The sequence below is a fragment of the Colletotrichum destructivum genome, chromosome 4, assembly GCF_034447905.1.
Source record: "Colletotrichum destructivum chromosome 4, complete sequence".
In the NCBI taxonomy this organism is placed as follows: domain Eukaryota; kingdom Fungi; phylum Ascomycota; class Sordariomycetes; order Glomerellales; family Glomerellaceae; genus Colletotrichum; species Colletotrichum destructivum.
This window is the reverse complement of record NC_085899.1, coordinates 1,667,029-1,689,643: the sequence shown is the minus strand read 5'-3', so window position 1 is coordinate 1,689,643 and position 22,615 is coordinate 1,667,029. Positions and strand designations below refer to the sequence as shown.

Genomic DNA, 22,615 nt, shown 5'->3' with positions numbered 1-22,615 from the left:
GAATTGGCGCATAAGGAGGCTGCTTGGACCATGGAGGCTAGTTGCCGTTTTCCCGACAACTCCATGTGAACAAGGCACAATACGTGTCCCTGTGGTCACTTGCAGATGTTCCAGTCCCAACTCGGTGGATGGGAGAGAATACTTGTACTGTGTTGACATGCTGCCGTCGCCCCTTTGAAAGAAGATGGTGGCCTCCCCCCTTTTCTGTTCTTTGTACGCCGAGCGTCACCAAGTCACCGGGTTTTGTTTGGAAGAACTTTCGTGCGACACTTGACGCATCTCTTGACATTACACCCACTAAATCCTCGACTTATCTAGATACCAATGATCACACGATGGATAGTGTCGTGCCCTATGGCCAGCAAGGCCGTTCCTAGACAGTAACCGTCCCGCGCCGTATCAAATCAAGGAATGTGACAACTCAAACGTTACAGCAGCCAGCTCATAGTAGACAGAGTTTTATATGACGCCAAGAACAAGTCTTTTCGATGGACCACTGCCAGAACATGAAATATCTGACAACCCATGAGGGATCTGGAGGCTTTACCACGAGTGTATCACAGGTAGTTTTACAGAAGTCATAACTGCAATGGGCTTCGAGGCCCATAATGGGTTGAATTCGAAGGTATTGGTTTCCAGAGAGAGGGGGCTGAGCGGCTGAGAAAACTCTGGAGTACGAGGAGAATGATTCTATGTTAGGTAACATCAAGACATGTCGGCAGTGAGAAATTTTCAAAAGAATTCTGCAACCCACTTGCTGCTTCAGAGCACGTTAATTCAAACTCATCTCGAATGGAGAATCGCTAGTTGGTCTACGTATATGGAATCAAGACAAGGGGCAGCTCTCACCGAAAACAGGTAGACACACCGAGCGACTTACCGATCGTTCACCGTTGACAGCGACGGTTCCACAATTAGGTTCGGGGCAAACCCAATTGCGCTAGCCGTATTAGGACTAGTACATCGCTTACTGAGAATCGCACAACTCTCGTCGAATTTTCCCACCTTCCACCTTTCGATCGAACTTTCTCAATCGTCGTCGCCAATTTTTCATCATCACCACCACCAAAACCTCGGCAGCCGGATTTTACGTGAACAGCTGGTTTGTCCCCCTCTCTTCCTCGAGACATTCGCAGTCACTCCTTTTATTTCCATTTCCGTCCGTCATTTTCAAATCGGCTAACCTGACGTCGCCGCAGTCAAAATGGGTGCCCTCAAGTATGTCGAAGAGCTCCAGAAGAAGAAGCAGTCCGATGTGATGCGCTTCCTTCTGCGTGTTCGCTGCTGGGAAGTACGTTGAAACCACCCGATTCCGAACCATGTGGACGCACGACAAGTTACTCCTGGTCTCTGCCCGCTCTCCTCCTGACCCCGATTTTCGAATTGTGTCGCCCGTTTTTGAGGGGTCGATCACTTCGAAGAAAAACTCGGGTCAGATGGAGGGGGGGCGATTCGAGAGAACTTTGCGTTCCTGCTATACACTCGTTGAACATTTGCTGAGAGTGCATCAATATAGCTCCGACAGCTGAATGTCATCCACCGCGCCTCGCGTCCCTCGCGCCCCGACAAGGCTCGCCGCCTCGGTTACAAGGCCAAGCAGGGCTACGTTATCTACCGCGTCCGCGTCCGCCGCGGAGGCCGCAAGAAGCCCGTCGCCAAGGGTGCCACCTTCGGTACGTCGAAATGATCCTTCTCGACGGATGACCCTCAGCCACCGAACGATCGGATGGGGGAGGGCGTCTCCCAGTTCCAAGTAAGATGAGATTGCTAACGGGATTGGAACCACAGGCAAGCCCACCAACCAGGGTGTCAACCAGCTCAAGTACCAGCGCTCCCTCGCCTCCACCGCCGAGGAGCGTGTCGGCCGCCGCTGCGCCAACTTGCGCGTTCTCAACTCGTACTGGGTTAACCAGGATTCGACCTACAAGTACTTCGAGGTCATCCTCGTCGACCCCCAGCACAAGGCCATCCGCCAGGACCCCCGCATCAACTGGATTGTCGCCCCCGTCCACAAGCACCGCGAGTCCCGTGGCCTCACCGCCACCGGCAAGAAGTCCCGCGGCCTCAACAAGGGCCACCGCTACAACAAGACCCAGGCCGGCCGCAGAAAGACCTGGAAGCGTCACAACACCCTCTCCCTGTGGCGCTACCGGTAAACGGTTTCGCCCAGCAATGGAGGATTCCGCAGTTGACGTGGTGGTTCGCCCCATCGACAACGTCATCATCGTCTCGAAAACAACGGCGGCTGCCGGGTGTGGTGTTCACGGATTGCAAGGACACAAGGACGGCTACGGTGGATCGTCATCTTCATCATCATGGGTGGTACTCGGGATGCTGCTTCTTCGACGACAACTTGGGAAAGCACTTGATATCATGCGCTGGAGTGTTCTTCTCCCCCTGGTCTGAGACTCCAGGGGAAAAATTCAAATCGATACGAAAAATTGGAACAGACTTTCCGAGGTTCTTAAATAACGGCGGGCGTACAATGATGAATTACGTGATTTGTGATTTAAAAAAACCCATTCACTATAATACACCGTCCTCTCCTCCCATTATGCTGTGTGACATCTCGTATAACCCGCTCCCTCGGCGCTGTCCTGGCCGAATATGTTCTTGCATTCGGGCTCATACAACGCGGATCTGCCCCCCAGAACCCCCTCCGGAGGGCTGAAAAATTTCGACCAGGACTCGGAACTGGTGGAGACGGACGGGTACGGATACGGATTACCGGCTGGGATAGCTAAAGGGGCGGGGCGCTTTCCATTGCGGCCTCGCAACGATCTTGAGTATTGCAGGTATCAATTCTACCCACTGCTGCACCTACGTAGACACTGGTGACAGGGTATAGCTGGACGACCGGCCACTTCTCTAACATTCCAAATGACAGTGTCTGCACTCAAGTCTGACGAATCACAATAGAAGGCAAGGGACATTTGTTTTCCAACGAAACTTAATAATTACCGACTGTTTCTGTCATCCCAGATCGTCTGTCTGTCCTGTTCTTTGTGATATCTGGGGTTGGCTATGAGGTTGTAGAAAGATCTCCCAATTTCAAATACCTCGATGTAGACCTTGCCATTTATACCGGGTATTTTTCCACTCCAAGCCAAATAAATGTATTCCTCAAACGCCATCTCTCCTCACCGTCGGGTTTGGATACTCTGCTGTGTCGGATCCATTCGTTCTCCGTCTTGATGACCCCTCACCTTTTAGAAGCGTGTCATGCCGCTCGCCTCGCTGTATTTGGTGAAGCGGGTGTTACCAGTATTCATGGGATGCATTGCAGTCGGTGGACGATTTATATCGGGCATGATGGGGCTGCGGCGGTCCTCGTCCCAGTCCCTGTCGGAGTCGGAAACGTGACCTTGCTCGACGTCAGGGATAATGGGGCCGCTGATGTTGGGGCGGACTGAGGCGGTAGTGTTACTCTTGTTCCAGGGAGCAGGGAACTTCTGCGTGAAGCGCTTGAACTTATTCGCCTGCTTCTCATCGCGGATGGAGTTGCTCCGAACCGAGTAACCGTCGACGAACGAGTTCTTGCCCGAGGCGAGGGTGCCATCACTGCGGATATTGCGGGCATTGATACCGTTGTGGCCGTCGCGGAAGATGATGGACGAAATGACGTTGAAGAAGCCGAAAGTGATGGCAAGGATACCCGAGGCAAGGATGAGGCGCCACAGGGGCAGACCAATGGTCTCAGCGGAGAAGGTCGGGTCGGTGGTGTTTGCGAGGACTTGGCAGCCCATGACGATCATGGCGATTCCCAGCCAGCTGAGACCATGCTCGCACGAGAGGACAGGCCAGCTGCGCTCGAAGTATGTGCGGAAGATATTCAGCTCCGAGACGATGAGGAAGACGGCAACGGAAAAGGTGAAGAAGTGCGAGGCAGAGACGAAGAAGGCAAAGTGTCCTTTGAGTATGGACATGACAATCATGACCCAGGCCGAAGCGCTCACAGCCAGGAGGCCAATTATGTTAAAGGCGCGGAAGACGTTGAGGACCATGTGACCAGAGCCACGGAGGCTAGAGTTCTCGGACAGGTTGAACATTTTGCGAGACTTATTGAGGTCGCAGTTTGCGCACTTTCCGCAGCAAAGTTTTCCTGTCGGTCTGGGGTTCGTGGAGGAACAGTTCTTGCACTTCCCGCAGCAAGGCTTCGTGAGCTCTGCAGGTTTCGAGGAAGAAGTCGAAGAGGTCGGCTGAGCTGAAGATGATGCAGGGGCTGAAGAGGCAGAACGACCTGAAGAGGACGAAGAGGACGAAGACGCCGAAGATTCTGAAGACATTGTTAGCGCAGAGTCCGTTGCCGAGGAGCAATTTATCTGACAAGCGAAGGAGTGTTGTGAAAATAAGCGGCTGCTGCGATGGGGTTGGCAGCGAGTTCCTAGTCTTACCGAGTAGACCAAGAAGTCCAGCGAAGTGATGATTCGGGATTCGGTGTCGAGCGAGGAGGGTTTTTGGCTGGTTATTACGAGACAGGTGGGAAACGATGCTGGAAACCAGTCCAGGGAAGTGGTGATATAGGGAAGTGTCGACGGCCTTACGATGAAAGAGGAGAAGGATTGTAGGCGAACAGAATTAACAGATGCCCGAGAACAGAATTGGTCCGCAACTGTTCAATAGAAGGAAGGAAAGAGGGAAGCGCCTGCTAGAGGACCGGTGGGCTGGCTTGACGACAAAGGCAGGAAGGACGGGAGCTCCTTCTTCAATACGGACAAGACCCTTAGCATTAGTACCTTTTTTCTCTCTCGAGCTAAAACCAAACATGGGGTGAAAGGATAATAATGCAAAGCAGAAAACAGCGCTAATGATCCCGAGCATGTCACCTTAAAATCCATCATTTACCTTTAGAAGGCAAAAACAAACTCAGGTATGGGCTGGCCGAGGGAGCCTGCCCAGCGGCCCTCCCCATTTGTTTCGCATTGCAGCCAAAAAGTTTCGAGCAAGCCACAGCCAATCCTTTTGGCAGCGTGAAGGGGCCGTCAAGGCCGGGATGGGTCAGTGGGGGGACGCAAGGCAGGGAAGGAGGAGAAGGGAGACGATGGAGCGAGCGTTCAAGGGTTATCTCACGAACGGCCTGGACGATCTGTTGACGTCCAGGCGTTACGAGGGCTAAGCTAAGGGGGGGGGGCACGAGATAGTCGAATGACGGCGGCAGCGGCTGACGCTGTAGTTCCCGAGCTTGAGGTTCCAGACGATGCTGTGCGGCTGCCTCCAGACGCTGTTTCAACGAGAGTCCCCTGGTCGAGCACTTGCAGCCCCCTGGGTATCTAGGATATGGGTGATCTGTCAGCCATTTGCGGCTTGGCTAGGATCCAAACCGCACGGGTCGAGCCAGTGGCCTGCGGCATGTGAGTGAGCCGATTCTCGTCGTGGAGCTGCTGTCCTCTGGCTCTGGATGCTGTGTGAAATATTCCCCTGGCGTTCATCAAGAGCGAAGACGAGACGAAGTAGGGTACCTAGCCTGGGCTTGCCGTGGGCTGCTTTTCATCCAATCATGTGCTGAAAGTCGGACCGCTGCAGTGCCTGTCGAGGGGCCAGGGAAGCAAGCGCAGCTGAGGTGTCCAATGAAAGGGCGCCAAAGAGGCAGAGCAGGAGGCGAATGTTCAAGCATCGAGGCCCAGAGAATACTGTGGTACTAGTAGCAAGCGGGATCGTGGACTGCAGTCGAGAGCGTAGAGTGTGAGAAACATAGGCAGGTTCTCAGTTCGCGACCTCGACGCCAAATCGATTGGATGAGAGGCAACGACTCTTTGTTTCATGCGAGTTTAGCAAAGACAGCCGCCGGCCGACATGTCAGGCACAGAGGCCCGCTGGCAGACCCCTGTGGACGCAATAAGTACCGATTCGCTGCAGGGCGAACGGGGCCTGACTGGCAATTTCCATTGTGAGCGGCAACGCAGCGACGTGCATGCGCCTCTTTGGATCTCCCGAATGCGACTTCATTCGCGCGGGTTAGCCCCAAACCTCCGCCGGTGCTAGCGGAATCCCCATCATGATGCCGATGAAATGAAGACGTCATGAGTCAAACCATCATGTTCTAGCGAGGCCAAAGTTAACGTTGACACCATCTCGAAAGTCAACAGCAACAGAAGTAGCTTGGTGATGGCATTGCTTGCGGCAGGATGATTGGGTTGGGAGAACGCATCGGCCCGTCAACCTCACTTCTTGTCGAGCTGAACCAGCTGCATTACCATGTTCCCTGCGTCCAAACGATCTGGCAACACGCACAACGGTAGGAAGAAGAAGAAAACCCCTCCCCCAGCCTGTTCTTGGAATGTCTCGTTGGGTACCTAGATAGCTTCAAGGCTTGGCCTCGAGCCCTCCTTCATGAGATTATTGGCTGTGGCCATAGCTCTTCGTACGTCCATCTGGTTGGTCCGTCTGAGGTGGACAACTAGCGCCGCCTCCCAGTCGCCATGCTCATCTGCACACTGCATCATGATCAAATGAAACTCGGTCGTGAAACCAAGAAAGACTGGACAATCCAAGCGGCCGTGCCTCAAGTGACTTCCGGCGTATCGGACGATATTTGCTTTCGTACCCTAAGTTATTTATGAGTCAAGGGTCAGTTGGACGCTCGCCTATTAAGCGCCCGCTCACGTACCACCTTATTTCACGGTTCAACTCTAAAAGTCCTTTGGGATACGGAAAACTACCCACGCGCAAGAGGCGTAGCCGCCCGGATAGCAGCGTCGGTTATCAAAGCAAGCCTGTCCAGCTTGAGCCGCATCGACCGGCGGCATCGTCATGCGAGTTCCAGCTTCCAAATGCGACCTCTGGCGCCAGCACTGCCACGGCGGCCGTGGCGTGGCCCCGCGGCAAAACGTTGCTTTTATTTTATTTAAAGGGTGGTTATGTTTATTTTTAGGAGCGGCGTCTTGAACAAGTAGCGAGCAGATGAGTAAGCCGTCTCTGACATGATAAATAATATGTTCGCATCTCTCCTTCTTTGAGATTTCCACCGCGGGGCTTCACAGCAAGCGAACCAAAAGAATCGACAAAAGAACGAGAGACTGTGATCCAGATAAGATGATAATAGAACTAAATACCTACAGTGATGCAGTGAAAGAAATGGGCCTAAACCCCCACTCTGAACTGCCTTTTCCTGCCTGGGCTGGGCTGGCCTGTGCTCTAAGAGCACGTGAGCAGCTTTGGTAGACCCGTCTTTGACCCAGGCCTAGCAGCTTTGCCCAAGTTTGCTGTGGCTTTCTGCGCCTGCCAGCTTTCTTCAGCTCACCTCAGCACACTCAGCCGTCTAGACGACCCAACTCCAATCCCCTCTTCCACAAATTCGCTACCGATTGAAGCTTCTTTCCCTCAATCACCTCGGCATCAAACGTCGATTTTTCAACTCCCCTACGAAACCCATTTGATCCGACTCGCAACTCGCCGCATTCTATCCGCGCTCACTGATTTCTATCGTTGCGATAACCTCAATTGTGACTGCCCAACTGCAACCTCCACTTGCTCTCTGTCTTCGTCATCTTCGCCATCTTCGCGACGCTCCCATACGCCTGCCCGCATCAACGAGCCTCTCGTTGCAACCCCCAAGCGATTGCGATAGCTTTTCAACGGATGATGTCGTGACGGCGTCCTTGCTATCTGCTTGGATCTGGTTTGGCTTGTGGTGCGGAGGACTTGAGCAGGAAGAGGGTCTGGACGCGAAAATTGGAAACTGCAGACCGGCCTCTCCCAGTTTAGGTTACCAGCGACGTCTATCCTTCAAAGCAGAAGACGGGCGCGCTTCCATAATAAGGGTGGTTTTTTGTGCTTTCAATCACATACGGTGAAGGGGCTTGACCTTGGTCGAAGACGATCTGAATCTTCCCCACTGCCACTGCGTCTTCGCCCGTCCGCGATTCTTGCTCGCCGCCGCGTGCACTTGACAGACAAACATTTTTCTCGTCAGATCATCATCATTCGGTCAAGAACAATCCGCAATCATGTCATACGAATCATCCGCTGCCGAGGTCGCGGAGGACTACCGTCAAGCTCTTGAAGATTTGACTACCAACGTGCGATTCGAAATTAGCAATCTGACAATGATTGCGAGAGAGCAGACCGAGCATGCCCAGGTCATCTCCGAAGTTTTACAGGACCACATCTTGAAGGTAGGCTATACTCCCCGCTGTTCCATGGCGACGACGCGTGTCTCTTCTTCCCAGGCCACAATGACAGCAACGAAGCTCCCTCTCCACCACGACTCAACCAGTGCTGACATGCCCTACAGGCTCCAGCACACAAGAAACTGCCGGCCCTCTATGTTCTCGATTCGATCGTCAAAAATGTCGGCACTCCGTACACGCTCTTCTTTGGAGCCAAACTATACACAACGTTCATGGAGGCCTACGCAGCCGTTGACGGCCAGGTTCGCCGTAAGATGGACGAAATGCTTCGCACATGGAAGGAACCAGTTCCCGGGTCTCTTGATAAGCGGCCAGTCTTCACCCCTGAAGTCACGCAGCCGATCGAGAACGCTCTACTGAAGGCTCGCACATCTGCTCTCCAAGCCCAGCAAGGACGAGGAGGTGGCCGCGGACGACCTCCTGTTGCCCCCTATCGCGAAACCCCGACGCCGCCAGGCATGCGACCCGGATCGAGCCAACCGATGCCATACAGCCAGCCCCCGCCTATACCCCAAGCGAATGGCACCCGGCCTCCCAGCGCGCCGATTCCTCACCACCAACAGATGGCGCCCTATGCGGTATGTCTTTCGCGCTCTCTCTGTGTCTTTCTCTCTCCCCCTCCCTCTTTGACATCTCAGCAATAGATACTAACTGGGGCCGTAGCCTCCTCCACCTTCATATAGTGCTCAGCCCTCAGCGGCTCCTGGCCCTTACCAGCCCCCTCCGCAAATGCCATACGTGGCTGGACTCTCGGGTCCGCCTCATGCTGCTGGGATCAGCAAAGACTCTCTGGGCCAAGATATCCAGAAGTTGATTGATGCGTCGAAGTTGGAGTTTGCGCAGAACCCACATGATCATAGTATTCAACAAAGACTCAAGGCGTTGTTGGATGTGCAGAGCTTGCTTCAACACCAGAACTTGCCCCAGGACCAGTTGGTCCTGATTAAGAATCAAGTAGCCGATCTTGCTGTAAAAGTGAGGCCGTTTTCGGCCCAGAGCTCAACCCCTGTTGCTACACCCGTCCCCTCTCATCCACCGCCGGCTCCTGCGGCGCCCGTAATTTCGTCTGGGCCACCGCAGCAGCAAGCTGCAGTGACGCTTGATGCGCTCTTGGGCCAAGGAGCTCTTGCTGCATTACTGAGACAGTCAGCTGCACCGCAGACTGCTACTCCACCACCTCCCCCGGCCAACATAGCGATTCGATCCCCTCCACCGCAGAAGGTCGAACCGCACCGACAGCCCAGTGCGACGCCTTCAGCGGATCCCATGGCTTTACTGGCCGGCTTACGACAAGCGGGACTGCTTCCCGGACCAGCTCCGAATGCTACACCAAAGCCAGCACCTCCGGGACCGGTACCACCTCTCGGAATGCCCATGCTGCCCCCCGGCCTGTTGCCCCCCAATCTTGCAAGCTTGCTGGCATCGGGTCAACTGCCGCCGCGTCCTCCTCTCGGTGGCATGAATGGCAACCAGCTTGATGCCACAGCCCTCAAGCAGCAGTGAGTTGTAACGATGGCCTTATGAAGTTGATGAGTACTAACAGTTCGCAGGTTCCAGCCACATCTGATACCCTCTGTGTTCGAACAGCTGGGTCCTCAGTGTACTCAGTGCGGTAGGCGGTTCAAGACGGACGAGGAGGGAAGGAAGAAGAAGATGGCACACATGGATTGGCATTTCAAAGCCCATCAACGGCTTGCGGAAGCAGAAAAAAGGGGCCAGCACCGCAGCTGGTACGTCGACAATAATGTGAGATATTAAACCCAATTTGAACAAGCCCGAGTGAGATCTAACACAAGGCAGGACTGGCTCAAGTCACGAGAAGCTATCGACGTCGATCACGTCCAATCAGCGGACAACTCATCGTCCAGCCCCGGCCGGGCGAAGAAGGAAGCCAAGCCTCGGTATATCCCAGTACCGGATGCCTCGAGCGGCATCAACAGCGTGTGTCCTATCTGCCAGGAGAAGTTTGAGAACAAGTGGTTAGATACTGCTCAAGAGTGGGTGTGGTTGGATACCACACTGGTCGGCAACCGAGCATATCACTACAGCTGTCACTCGGAAGCGACACAGGCCAGGGAAAGCACGCCGGTATACTCGAGAGGAACGCCCGAGCCGGTGCTGGGCAAGCGTAAAGCGGAAGTGAGTGGATGGCGGATCATGGAATATCACGGGTGCGGACTGACGATGCCAACAGGGTGACTTGAAGTCGCTACGAGGTAGGGCCAAGAAAGACAAAGACGCAGCCAAATGGCCCAAGACGGAACTCGACTACTAGAAGTATTCTCGATGATGGGCGAAGGCCGTTTGGCAAAGTCGAGCGGCTTCGTTCAAAATCGTTGAACTGCACTGAGGAGCCCACAAGAGCCATCGCTGCGCCGTCGCGAATGAGATAAACCTCCCCGAAGCATTACGCGGTGCCAAGACAGATGTGTTGGCTTGTGACGAATCATGCGACCCCAGAGCGGTGAGACAAGGCGGAAATCTCTTGCCAGAGGAGAGAAGGAATTTTCAATGGGGTTGGTCTGAGATGGAGTCGATCGTAGGAGGGGGGTGATTGATCGGCACGCGCGGAACATGGGAGAGCAAACACCCATGGAGCGTGGTGAGGCTCCGTTAGTCGGAGTTGCCGGGCGAGTGATCGGCAAACGAGCTTCGGTATTGCAGTCGACATACATGCTTGGCAAGGCTAGATAGGTCTGGTGGGTAGGCCACACCAGCGAAAGCCTAATGTTCGTCCAACCTGCGCATTGAGGGAGAGGGAAGGCAAGGCAGGACGAAGGCATGCAGAGAGCAACCCGCAACATCACAACACCGCCCAGATGATGGCGAAGCGAGCACCAGGGGCGACCTAGTCAACTGCTCACGTGAGCACGCAGACATTTCCCCGTGCATTATTGTATGACCAAAGATATTTCTGTTAATGAAATGGGCCAACCCACACCCCTTCCAAGTCAGTGGTGAGCTCATTTGTACAGCCCAGGCAGTGGGAGCAGAAAGGAATTCCGCCTCAAACAAAGCATTGGAAACAATGGAAACCGATTTCCGCTTGTGACTTTTGCCCGAGTAAGCTCCCCACAAACGAGCTTCTTGTGTGGTGTGATGCATGTTTTCTTAGAATGTATGTGAAAGTGTTCCACCCCCACAGTCTTGACGCTGCGCTAACGTATACCTAGGTGGTAGGTAGACGGCGTGATGGGGACCGCTCATCAGCCTGAGTACCCCCGCAGACCGGTGTTCTAATCTGTCGATCCAACAGCAAGGTGGTGGTGAGTAAGGTGGCGGGCCAGAACGGTCCGGAGGGGTCCTTTTGGTCTGGGGCGGACAGGCAATGAATGGTACTTTGGTTTTCGAGATAGGAGGGAAAGAAAGAGAGAGTCCCAAAGGAATCAATGGTTGGGCAATGATAGGGTTGCATGGCGGCGAGAAAGATGGAGAAAATATGGAGAAGTCAGGTACATAGGCAAGGCGATGGCCACCATGATGATGTAAGTAGCGTGCGTACCTCCTACTGTGATAAGGCCAGTTGGGCACCGGGGAAACGGTACGGCGGGGATAGCAGGAGCGGCGTTGGCAAGTCCTGTCTGGATTTGAAGCGGCAAGATAGCCCCGGGCGAAACGGTGGACGTCGAACATGGCCCCTCTCCCGGCCACCGTTTTTCTGGCTTCCCGAAGTTCGGCCTCGGATACGCCCGTTCGTCTCTGGGTGTCTCACCGGGGCTTGGCCGGGGGGAGACCGCTTTGTTCAGCTGAAAACAATCTCATCTCCAGGGGTTTCCCCCTCAATCTTTCTTCACGTACGGTTTCGAGTTCTTGAATCGTGGTCGAGCCCCGTGTGTGCCCACGGGAAATGCGGCTGCGGCTCGGGCCCATTGAATTAAATCGGCTTGCATCAGAAAAGAAGACCCCAAGTTTGGTGAAAACTGGATCGAAAGCCGTCAGTGATGCTTGTTAACTCGTTCCCACGAACGGCAGGTCTCGTATCTCACGCTTTCCTCCGGAATCATGTGGAGAAATCATTGTCATGGTGGGGCCAGAATTCCATGTCCTTCTTCCCCACCTACACTATTTGCCCCCCTCCCCTCCCCCGGACGGCTCGGCGGCTGTGCCATTTGCCATTAACCACACATATCGATACATGTCTGAATGTACACTACGAATTACGTTTTGGGCCCTGGCCGGCCGGGGACCTCGCCAGCTTTACCACTTGCTTCCAGGCTCTCCTCTGGTCTAGGTCATCTGCCGACAATTGCGCTCCGTCATGTCGGCGATATCGGACGTAGTAGCCGGGTACTCCTGAAGCCGCCCCGCGAGACAGCTCGGACTGGTAAGTAGGGTCTGTCTGTGGTGAGTAGGGGAGATATGTATGTAGGTAGGCAGGTACCTTGGAAAGCCAGAATGATAGGCATAGTGGACGAACGGAATCACAATTGACGATTGTGTCCAAATTCGTACAGATCTACTTTGTACTACCATGGAAGCAGGTTTGCAGCTGCAAGTGCAGAGGAAAACATGCAACTAACAACAACTGATGCTCATGGCGTCTCCGGTGATATGTCAATGTGGATCTACCCCTCCCCTGCCCTCCATCCCGTCCGTCTGTGTTGCCCCCGCTGCGAGGGTGAGCCCAGGTGCCCAGCCCGGATAGCGCTTGGAACTGCACGCACTAGATGGCAGACAGTTTCCCCCTTATTTATTTTTTGCCATCCACGCGACGGGTTGGACAGCTCCTCTTGCATCATGTACATGCGGTGCAGTCAACACCAAGCAGGGTAGCTCTTGTCCCTCAGTCTTGCCCCACTCGATGGAGGTGTCCAGATCTCGGGCAGACGCCATACACTGAGGTACCGGTGCACACACACACACACACTTTCTCTCTCTCTCTCTCTCTCTCTCACTCAGCTCGGCATAGGTCCCGCTCCGCGTCACAAGAAGGGAAAAAAGAAACAGGAGGAAGCGCGTGAAGGGTGTGGCGTGTGCCGATAATCGAGGCTTTGCTGGGCTGGTTGACCAGATCTCTGGTGTGTCTCCTGCCTGCGCTCCTGTTCGTGTCGAGGTCCCTTTTTAAAGCAGAGTGCTTCCCGTCCTTTTTTTTTTTTTTTTTGGTTTTATTGATCAACAAACCTGCGTCGACCCCGAGAGCTCTACATTTTCATCTTTTTGCCTCCTTTCTATAGAATCTCTTTTCAATTACACGAGACCATACTTACTGCTCTATCTCCACTTGACTGTGTGTGTTAAAAGGAAGCTCTGTTCTCAAGTGGAAGCCCCTCGTTGCACATCGCCCATCATGGAGTAAGTAATGCTGTCAAAACGAAGCTACTTGCGACCGTGCCGTCAAGCTCCCAAGTCGCAAGAAGCATAGAGAGGTCAATTGACTGATAAATCCTCCCTAGGCCTCCTCAATCCACGGCACCACCTCAACTTCTTGTGAGTTTGGCCCAATTGGCGCTTTGCTTCGTACTCAAAAATGGAGGCGCGCAGACCATTGACTCGATGAAATCGATCAGGACCACTACGTCGGCATTGACGTCGGCACTGGATCGGCCAGAGCATGCATCATCGATGAGACGGGCGACATCAAGGGTCTCGCCAGCGAGCCCATCAAGTTGTGGCAGCCCGAAACCGGATACTATGTAAGACCCCTCCGGTACTTCCTCCGTCTTCTTTCCGCAACTGTTCCAGGACTCGGATAGTCGGGCGTTCCTGACACCCTCACCAGGAGCAATCGACTTCGGACATTTGGGCGTGCATCTGCCTCTGCGTGAAGCAGGTCCTCAGCGAATCGAAAGTCGACCCGGACAAGATCAAGGGTATCGGCTTCGACGCCACCTGTTCCCTTGCCGTCTTCAGTCACGACACGGACGAGCCCGTCGCCGTTACGGGACCCGACTTTGACAACGCCGACGGTTACGACCGCAACGTCATCCTCTGGCTCGATCACCGCCCGGTCGAGGAGACGGAAAAGATTAACGCCACTAAGCATAACCTGCTCAAGTACGTCGGCGGTACCATGAGCATCGAGATGGAGATTCCCAAGGTCCTCTGGCTCAAGAACAACATGCCCAAGGAGCTTTTTGACCGCTGCAAGTTCTACGACCTCGCAGACGCCCTCACCCACATGGCCACCGGCAATGAGACCCGGAGCTTCTGTAGCACCGTCTGCAAGCAGGGCTACGTCCCGGTCGGCGTCGACGGCAGCGTCAAAGGCTGGCAGGAGGACTTTCTGACGACCATTGGGCTCGAGGACCTTGTCAAGGACGACTTCAAGCGTCTTGGTGGCGTCAACGGGGTGGTGAGCCTATTTCATTGAGCAGCACCCTTCTTCTCTTACGCGGCGGATGGGACCGAGTGGCTGACCGAAACCAGAACGGAAAATACCAGAGCGCCGGGGAGCTTGTCGGCGTGCTCTGCAAGAAGGCTGCCAGCGATCTAGGGCTTCCCGAGGGCATCGCCGTTGGTGGTGGTGTGATCGACGCCTACGCTGGCTGGATTGGCACGGTCGGGGCCAAGGTCGAGCTACCCCCGGGGCACCTGGAGGCGGACCAGCCCAAGAACGACCTCTCGCAGGCGTTCCATAGACTCGCAGCAGTCGCCGGCACCTCGACGTGCCACTTGGCTATGTCCAGGGACGCCGTCTTTGTGCCTGGCGTCTGGGGCCCCTACCGCGACGTCCTGCTGCCCGATTTCTGGATGGCCGAGGGCGGCCAGTCTGCCACGGGCGAGCTCCTCCGACACATTCTCGAAATCCACCCTGCCTTTGTCGAGACGAACGCGCTTGCGACGGCCGAGTCGAAGAATATCTACGAGTTCCTCAACGCGCACCTGGAATACATGCGGGAGAAAAGCGGCGCGCCCTCGATCTCATACCTAGGCCGCCACTTCTTCCTATACGGCGACCTGTGGGGCAACCGGTCGCCCGTGGCAGACCCCAACATGAAGGGCGCCGTTGTCGGGCTGAGCAGCGACAAGACGACGGACAATCTGGCGATGTGGTACTACGGCACAATGGAGTTCATCGCGATGCAGACGCGGCAGATCGTCGAGGCGATGAACACGGCGGGCCACGAGCTCAACACCATCTTCATGTCCGGCAGCCAGTGCCAGAACCCCCTGCTCATGGACCTCATGGCCACCATCTGCGACATGCCGGTGCTGGTACCGCGGTACACCAACGCGGCGGTCGTCCACGGTGCGGCCATGCTGGGCGCCAAGGCGGCGACGGCGAACGAGGACGGGTCGACGGAGGACCTGTGGTCCATCATGGACCGCATGAGTAAGCCCGGCAGGCTCGTCAAGCCGGGCACGCTCAAGGGCGAGAAATTTCTGTTCGACGCCAAGTACAAGGTGTTTCTGGACCAGTGCAAAACGCAGCAGGAGTACAGGAAGCAGGTTGACGACGCTGTGGACCAGTGGCTTAAGAACTGAAGCGGGTTTCGGGCCGGGCGGGGGCTTATGATCGAAAGGGATGGACTAGACGACTGACGGCATTTTACGGGCATGTATGTATGTATGGATTATGGTTGTTACGGTGGGCAGGTTTCGTAGAAGGAGTTTACCTTGTTGGTAGGGATAATATTAATCGTCATCCTTTCACAAACAAAATGCCCCTTCTTTTCATCGACACGTAGGTCGGCCCAACTAACATGGTCGATACGACTGCCTCGGTTCTATGCGTGTTTGCGGTGAATGAGCAGGGCCAGGTCAGGTCGAACAGGGGATAGATAGCACTTGCTCGCCCCCAACCATTCCTTTCCCTCTCGTTTCCCCTTCCATAGCCATTCAGAGCCTCGCTGCCCCTGTGAAGCTACATCTGTAGCGAACGCACGTGTGTGCAGTCACAGCAGCTGATAGGGCAATTGATGCTACGCTACGCAACGGGGCAGTGGGACGTTATGGTGCTGGAACGGGAAGACTTAGTGGGGCCGCGCTCGAGAGAGAGCACTGAGCAACAAACACACGCTCGTCGGATACGAATGAGGAAAAAAATCACACGGGAAACCAACCGGTCGTTGCCTCTCTCTCCTATGATCTGTTGTTTCGTCCGCCAAGGCGTTTCTTCTTTTTCCTCTTCCCCCCATTGAATTTAACTTGCTGAGGGAGGATTCCTAAAAGGAGAAAGCGTGCAGCACCTCAGTAAATCGAGGAAGGACGAGCTTGCGTCCGAGCTTTGTTTCTGTCAATCGCGAGGCGGAGACTGGACTTGACTACCTACCTACCTTACCACCTTTGCCGACATCACTTCGTCGCAACCGAAGCTTGGTTTTCCCACTATTGTAACGACACCCACGCCCCCGCTCCTATTCAATCGAATATTTCAACCCTCTAGACCTGTCGCCGCACTACTCTCCCTCGATAAGCACAACTTTAAAGAAAACAACCCACCCGATAGACCTTGACTTCTGTCTGCGACTCCCCGATCCCATCGACCGCCCACCACCGTCGCCGCCATGCGTTTCGGAAAGACGCTGCGGCAGGTCGTCTACGCGCCATGGAAGGACAAGTACATTGACTACGCGAAGCTGAAGTCTCTGCTGCGGGAGGATAAGTACGATGACGACGACGTCGCTTGGACCGAGGACGACGAGAACCGTTTCTGCGACGAGATCTTCAACACAGAGCTCGAAAAGGTTGCCCAGTTCCAGGAGGAGACCTTCGAGGCGCTGAAAGGCCGTGTCGACGCCGCCTTTGACAATCTTAAGGAACTGGCACCGCCCAGCGAGGAGGACGACGCGGGGAACGCCCAGCCCAAGAAGCCCGACGCCGCGACGGCCCAGAAGCTCAAGGATATTGAGGCGGAGCTCGACAAGATCACGACCGAGATCTCGGAGCTGAAGAAATACAGCAATATCAACTACACGGGCTTCCTTAAGATCGTTAAAAAGCATGACCGCAAGAGAGGCGACAGGTACAAGGTCCGGCCCATGATGCAGCTGAGCCTGTCGCAGCGGCCCTTCAACTCGGAGCAGGGGTATTCGCCTCTGCTCAACAAGCTGTCCATCATGTACTACGCCATTCGCCAGCAGCTGGATGAGGGCGCTGCCGACCAGCAGCCGCTGGATTTGGAGAGTCAGGGCGAGACCCGTCACGGCGAGCGGTACACGGCCCACAAGTTCTGGGTCCACCCGGACAACCTGTTGGAGGTGAAGACGTACATTATGAGACGCCTCCCGGCCCTTATCTATAGCGAACAGTCGGCCAAGGAGCTGGACGGAAGCAACGACCCAACCATCACCTCGCTCTACTTCGACAGCCCTAAATTCGACCTGTACGGGAAGAAGGTGGAGCGCAAGTCAGAGGCCTCTTCGCTGCGCGTGCGGTGGTACGGCCAGCTGAGCTCTAAGCCCGAGCTGTCCCTCGAACAAAAGATTGTCGGCGAGCACGGCTCGAGCGAGGAGCGCAAGTTCACCATCAAGGACAAATACGTCAAGCCCTTCATCGATGGCACCTACAAGATGGAGAAGGCGGTGCAGAAGATGGAGCGCCAAGGCCAGCAGGTCGAGGAGATTGAGAACTTCAAGAACACGGTCAAGTCTATCCAGGACTTCGTTCATGAGAACAAGTTGCAGCCTGTTCTGCGCGCCAACTACGTTCGCACGGCTTTCCAGAAGCCCGCGGACGATCGCGTGCGTATTTCCATCGACACCGAGGTCGCCTTCATCCGCGAGGACACGTTGGACAGGGATAGGCCGTGCCGCGACCCGGCCGAGTGGCACCGTCTCGACATTGACAGCCGAAACCTGTCTTACCCCTTCAAGGACATCAATCAGAGCGAGGTCTCCCGCTTTCCCTACGCCATTCTCGAAATCAAGCTGAAGGAGGACCCTAACCGCAAGCGCCCCGCGTGGGTTTCGGACCTAATGGGATCTCATCTGGTGCATCCGGCTCCTCGCTTCTCCAAGTTCGTCCACGGTGTCGCCTCGCTCTTTGAGGACTACGTCAACAGCCTGCCCTTCTGGCTGAGCGACCTGGAGGCGGACATCCGCAAGGACCCACAAAAGGCGTTCGAGGCAGAGGAGCAGCGCAAGGCCCAGAGGGCCGAGGACGAGCAGGCTGTGGGCAGCTTCTTGGGCAATAAGGCTAGCTCGTACAAGGTTTCCAAGAGCTCGCCTGCCGGCAAGTCGTACCTCGCAGACAGGATGGCCGCCGAGTCCAGCTCCCGGTCGAGACCCGCCAACGAAGCCCGGCAGCCGTCGACCCAGCAGACCGACGATGGCCCGTCCGGTCAGCTGCAGAGGAGCTACGGCACGCTTTCGTCCGTTCTCCCCGGTTTCTCCCTGTCCAAGTACTCCAAGGCCAGGCGGGCGCAGAGGAACCAGCAGCAGCTGCCCGAGGGCGTTGTCGAGCCGACGGAGTGGATCAAGAACTCGGGCGAGCTCAAGATCGAGCCAAAGGTATGGCTGGCCAACGAGCGCACGTTCCTCAAGTGGCAGCACATCTGCATCCTGCTGGGTGCGCTCGCCGTCTCGCTGTACACGGCTGCTGGAGAGAACTTCTTGGCCGAGGTCATGGGTATCGTGTACATTGTCATCGCTGTGTTTGCGGGCGTGTGGGGCTATGGCATGATGCGCCTGCGGAGGAAGATGATTATGAGCCGCAGTGGCAAGGATTTCGACAATCTCATCGGTCCGCTGATTATCAGCATCGCATTGATGGTTGCGCTGGTATTGAACTTTGCGTTTGCTGTAAGTTCGCGTTCCAGTCTCATTTATTACTGAGTTTAGTGCTGACTTCGCGTCACAGTACCGCGCTGCTGTCGAGAAGATGGTGGCCAAGCAGATGCCTAGTGGTGGCAACGTCACCGGTGAGCCGATCCGTCAGGAACTCATCTAACACCCGGCATGATCGATTGTGGGAAGCTGAAGCGACCGTTAGTAAGATGTCTCTCTTTGCGCAGCTGTACTGTTGTACTTGGCCTTGCTCTGGTGTATCGCAGTCGGTCCGGTGCTTTTGCTCTTTTGGTATTTATTGTAATACCTCGTCATAGTAAAGAACCTTTTCCGTGTAGGAAATGGTATTCATAGCGTGAGAGCGGGCAGTGACATCAAAAGCAAATGGGATGTGGAATCAACCTGTGGTATGTCTGTGTTAAAGAGTGGGAGTGGTTATCGCGGATGCGCCGCCGAGGCAATTTTCTTCGATACGTCGTTTCCCCAGGTCTTCTCAAGTCAACCAAGACACCAATACCCCAGGGCCTCCTCCAGGATGGAAATGAATATAAAGTATAGGGAATCTTGAGTAGCGTCAGTAGTTCAGTTTTCCCTAGCAGTGATTGGCCCCGGAGCGGCGTCAATTCAAAGGCGAACGTCGTAAAGCACTGTTGATGCAGTGGAAGTAGGCCCTGGTGTTTTATGGCCTCGAAGAACAACTCGGTTGCCAAGGTCAGATGGCAGGCTTGGTCCGGCGCCTTGCTTATAGAGCAATGCCTTGAATTCCTTTCAAGGCCACGCTCCAGGGGAGATGTGTAGTGGGGCAATTGTTGGCTCTATTGGTATCCTAGATGGAAGAAGGTTCTACAAGAGGCAGGGATTTTGGGGGTTTGCAGGAACGGTCTCGGTAGCTCGTCTATCACGCCGTAGGATGGTCAAAAACAGTCGAGAAGTGTTGTGGTGTATCTGAGGTAGGCAGATGTGAAAGGACTCATCCCACGGCCCAGACAGAGGCCGTCTACATATTTCATTAAATAAAACCGTTTGCGTCATGGGCATTATCTAGAAGATGATGAATCTATGACAGAGGTTCTCCCAGATATGTCATACCCCCAAACTAAACACCTCAGGCGAACACATATCACATAGGTGAAAAACACTTGCTCGGAGACGAAAAACTGCACCATTTCCGAGTCACATCTTGCTCCTTCCTCTGAGTTGCGAAAGCTGCCCATGGCATAAGGCCACACAGGACGTTAAACACATCTTGAACACCCTTTTTCCAGGGTAGAAGTGAGTGGGTTCCTCGACTCACAGTCTATAGTTTCCTTTCAGATAGATGTTGAGGGTCCTCAACATGTAATAATAGAGTTCTTGACATATCGCAGTCTTGGCATGATGGCAACATATGTACCTAAGAGAATATTCACCGATAAGGGATCCCGAGGGTCTGAATATACACCTTGCTGGCACTGAGAAGCTGATAGAGAACAATCACAGGCCACGCGTGCTGCCATGGGGTTTCACTCCTCTCTTGGTCGGGCTGTCTCGTCGATGCGGCCAATGTGCACTTCCTCGTGTTCCTCATTCAAATTCTCATCACGATTTTCTTCGAAACTTCTGGAACCCTGGACGTTTTGCGGGCTCATGTAATTGACTACAGCGGCCTACTACCAAATAGTCCAGCATCGACGACATTGGTATATCAACGTGGCAAGGAGGCGGCCGCCCCGGCCTGGGGGATACTGACAACTATCAGGAAACTGCGGCATTCCTTTCGACATCGCACGGCAACAGTTTATGGAGGTATGAGTAGTGCCGTCGACTTCTCGTGCGATTCTCTTCGAAGTGTGGTCGTGGTTCGCTGATAGACTCATCACCACCATCATCCACGGAAGACAAAAGGGCAACCGGGGCACGAGTCATCTATGCCGATCAGCAAGCGGAGGGAACGTCTAAATTCACGCTTGCAGGCTCAAAGCCATTACAGAACTCGAAATAACCCCGCATGCTTCTCGAAGCACTCAAACTCTCGTCGCGTTAGCGGGCGAGCCTGCCGGCGTGGTCGCCACACGAGGCCCAGCCGGCATCTCGTATCCGTGGAGGGCAAAATTAACAACTCACCTGAAGCATCGATGGTATCGCTCGCCCACATTTGCTGGGTGTCACAAATTGCTCGAGCGCCTGTAGTTGATATTAACTGCCTGTCATATGCTATAGTGTGCATGTTCCCAGTGCATGAAGTTGGCGGCCAGGTGGTCACCCTGGCGGGCCCGGAGCGGACCACACTCCGGGCGAACTCCGAAACTCACAGAAGGAATAGACTATCGTCGGCAAGGGAATGAATTTGTGAGTTCCAAGAACAGGCTTGGAACACATGCGAATGTCGCAATCACGACGAGCTCTACTTCGGGCACTGCAGAGGGCTATGTGCAAAGTTAAATTAAGCTCCGGGCAGACTCTTAGACCCTGAAGTTTCGTCCAGGAATGGAAGGTTGAGCTGATGTCTGACCAATATGCTGCCTCGGGGAAGGCAGCTGCCGCCGTCCCCCGACTGTTCGTTCTGTTGGTAGACTTTTGGTGTGAGCCGTATCATCAAACGCAAACCCAGCTAATCGCGTTGGTTCCCCTTCTCTATGGTCGGAGATCGGAGTCCCGAAGACTTACTGTATTTGGGGAACATGACCAGAACATGCGAGAAGTCTCCCACGGCGGTAGAGAGCCCCGGGCGCCGTGATGACCTTTATGTGGATGGACATGTCGAGGTGTGTACAAGGTCTTTGATATGGATTGAGAGGAGCAATTTCCGGGACGCTTTTAGCCCTGGACCCGGGCGTCACACCACTTGGGTGACAGGTCGAAACACCAGATCCAGAGTTACACCAGGAAGATCCCTTAGATCTATGAACATGTCAGACCATGGCGGGGGGAGTGACATGGCGGAACAGTTGGACCACGTTAGGTTGAAAAGGGCGAAAGACAATCGACGCGTGGATTAGTCGGGAAAACTAGCACCGAAAGATGTGCTGTCGATGACGTGCAGCAGCGAGTTCATGAAATGGGCCGCGGCATGCCGCACCCGTGAGGCGGACGGGCCGGGCGATGGAAGTGCCGGATATTGGTTCCTGTACGTGCCACCATCGTCGACTGGTGGCGGGCAGACGGGTCTATTAGACCCAGAGTCGGAGAACCACGACTGATGAAGAAAGACTCTACTAAGACTCTAAGCGAAGGTTTCGACCGCGCCCTACGGGTGCTGTCGAATCAGCCATTGGGAATTCTCAGTGTCGTTTGAGGCTCCAGACACAGGCAGGAACCAGTTCCGAAAGCAAATGTAGCAGATTGATTGGGATTGGATCGCTGGGCAACAGGCATCTCGAGGGTCCGATCTCGATCAAAGAATCATCGAACGGGCGTCGGACTCGTTGCGTGGCCATCGGACGGTGGATTCGGGTTGTTGACACGCATGGTCGAGGGCGGTAATGAATGGGTTCGCCGTTGCTGTCCACGGGGACGAGGGAGGGACAGGTGGTTTGTTATTGGCGGTCATGCTGGACTTTGCCAGGGTTAGGGTTCCTTCGGTCTGAGAGTGCTGCTATAGAGGCGGCGTATAAGAAGCAGCGAAGAAGAGTGAGGCAGACGAGGGACGAGGAAGCTTGGGCAGACAAATGGCCCTGGCCGGAGTTGGTGCTAGGCGAGTCAGCGTGCGTGGAGGGAGCGGGATGACACACGACGTGGCAGGTTTGCATTTCTCGCATGGCCGGCGACCGAGACTGGGTTGTTCCCTTCATCGACACCGCGCATGCAGGCCCATTCGCTGTTGTGCACTCGGCCGTTGCG

At 54.8% G+C, this 22,615-nt stretch overlaps 6 protein-coding genes across 6 annotated transcripts; 4 read left to right on the top strand and 2 right to left on the bottom strand.

Annotated features, from left to right (window-relative positions):
- Positions 1-442: 442 nt before the first annotated feature.
- Positions 443-706, bottom strand: CDEST_06427 (uncharacterized protein; the record flags this gene model as incomplete). The annotated part of the gene is made up of 1 exon (XM_062922586.1): positions 443-706. The coding sequence occupies one exon, from the start codon at positions 704-706 to the stop codon at positions 443-445; it is 264 nt and encodes an 87-aa protein (XP_062778637.1).
- A 315-nt stretch (positions 707-1,021) lies between these two features.
- Positions 1,022-2,158, top strand: CDEST_06426 (Putative large ribosomal subunit protein eL15). The gene is made up of 4 exons (XM_062922585.1): positions 1,022-1,102; positions 1,200-1,291; positions 1,517-1,673; positions 1,789-2,158. Exons 2-4 carry the CDS (start codon positions 1,205-1,207, stop codon positions 2,154-2,156), a joined length of 612 nt encoding a protein of 203 aa, XP_062778636.1. The 5' UTR covers positions 1,022-1,102; positions 1,200-1,204; the 3' UTR covers positions 2,157-2,158.
- Positions 2,159-3,209: 1,051 nt separating this feature from the next.
- CDEST_06425 (uncharacterized protein) lies at positions 3,210-4,049 on the bottom strand (the record flags this gene model as incomplete). The annotated part of the gene is made up of 1 exon (XM_062922584.1): positions 3,210-4,049. The coding sequence occupies one exon, from the start codon at positions 4,047-4,049 to the stop codon at positions 3,210-3,212; it is 840 nt and encodes a 279-aa protein (XP_062778635.1).
- A 2,765-nt stretch (positions 4,050-6,814) lies between these two features.
- Positions 6,815-11,061, top strand: CDEST_06424 (Putative CID domain, protein PCF11). The gene is made up of 6 exons (XM_062922583.1): positions 6,815-8,114; positions 8,234-8,707; positions 8,793-9,628; positions 9,680-9,875; positions 9,930-10,268; positions 10,324-11,061. The coding sequence occupies exons 1-6, from the start codon at positions 7,947-7,949 to the stop codon at positions 10,402-10,404; spliced, it is 2,094 nt and encodes a 697-aa protein (XP_062778634.1). The 5' UTR covers positions 6,815-7,946; the 3' UTR covers positions 10,405-11,061.
- A 1,792-nt stretch (positions 11,062-12,853) lies between these two features.
- CDEST_06423 (Putative FGGY carbohydrate kinase, pentulose kinase, carbohydrate kinase, FGGY) lies at positions 12,854-15,558 on the top strand. The gene is made up of 5 exons (XM_062922582.1): positions 12,854-13,421; positions 13,523-13,556; positions 13,637-13,762; positions 13,849-14,421; positions 14,496-15,558. The coding sequence occupies exons 1-5, from the start codon at positions 13,417-13,419 to the stop codon at positions 15,552-15,554; spliced, it is 1,797 nt and encodes a 598-aa protein (XP_062778633.1). The 5' UTR covers positions 12,854-13,416; the 3' UTR covers positions 15,555-15,558.
- Positions 15,559-16,070: 512 nt separating this feature from the next.
- Positions 16,071-19,130, top strand: CDEST_06422 (Putative SPX domain, VTC domain, VTC domain superfamily protein). Its single transcript, XM_062922581.1, has 2 exons — positions 16,071-18,811; positions 18,870-19,130. The coding sequence occupies exons 1-2, from the start codon at positions 16,577-16,579 to the stop codon at positions 18,957-18,959; spliced, it is 2,325 nt and encodes a 774-aa protein (XP_062778632.1). The 5' UTR covers positions 16,071-16,576; the 3' UTR covers positions 18,960-19,130.
- Positions 19,131-22,615: the final 3,485 nt, after the last annotated feature.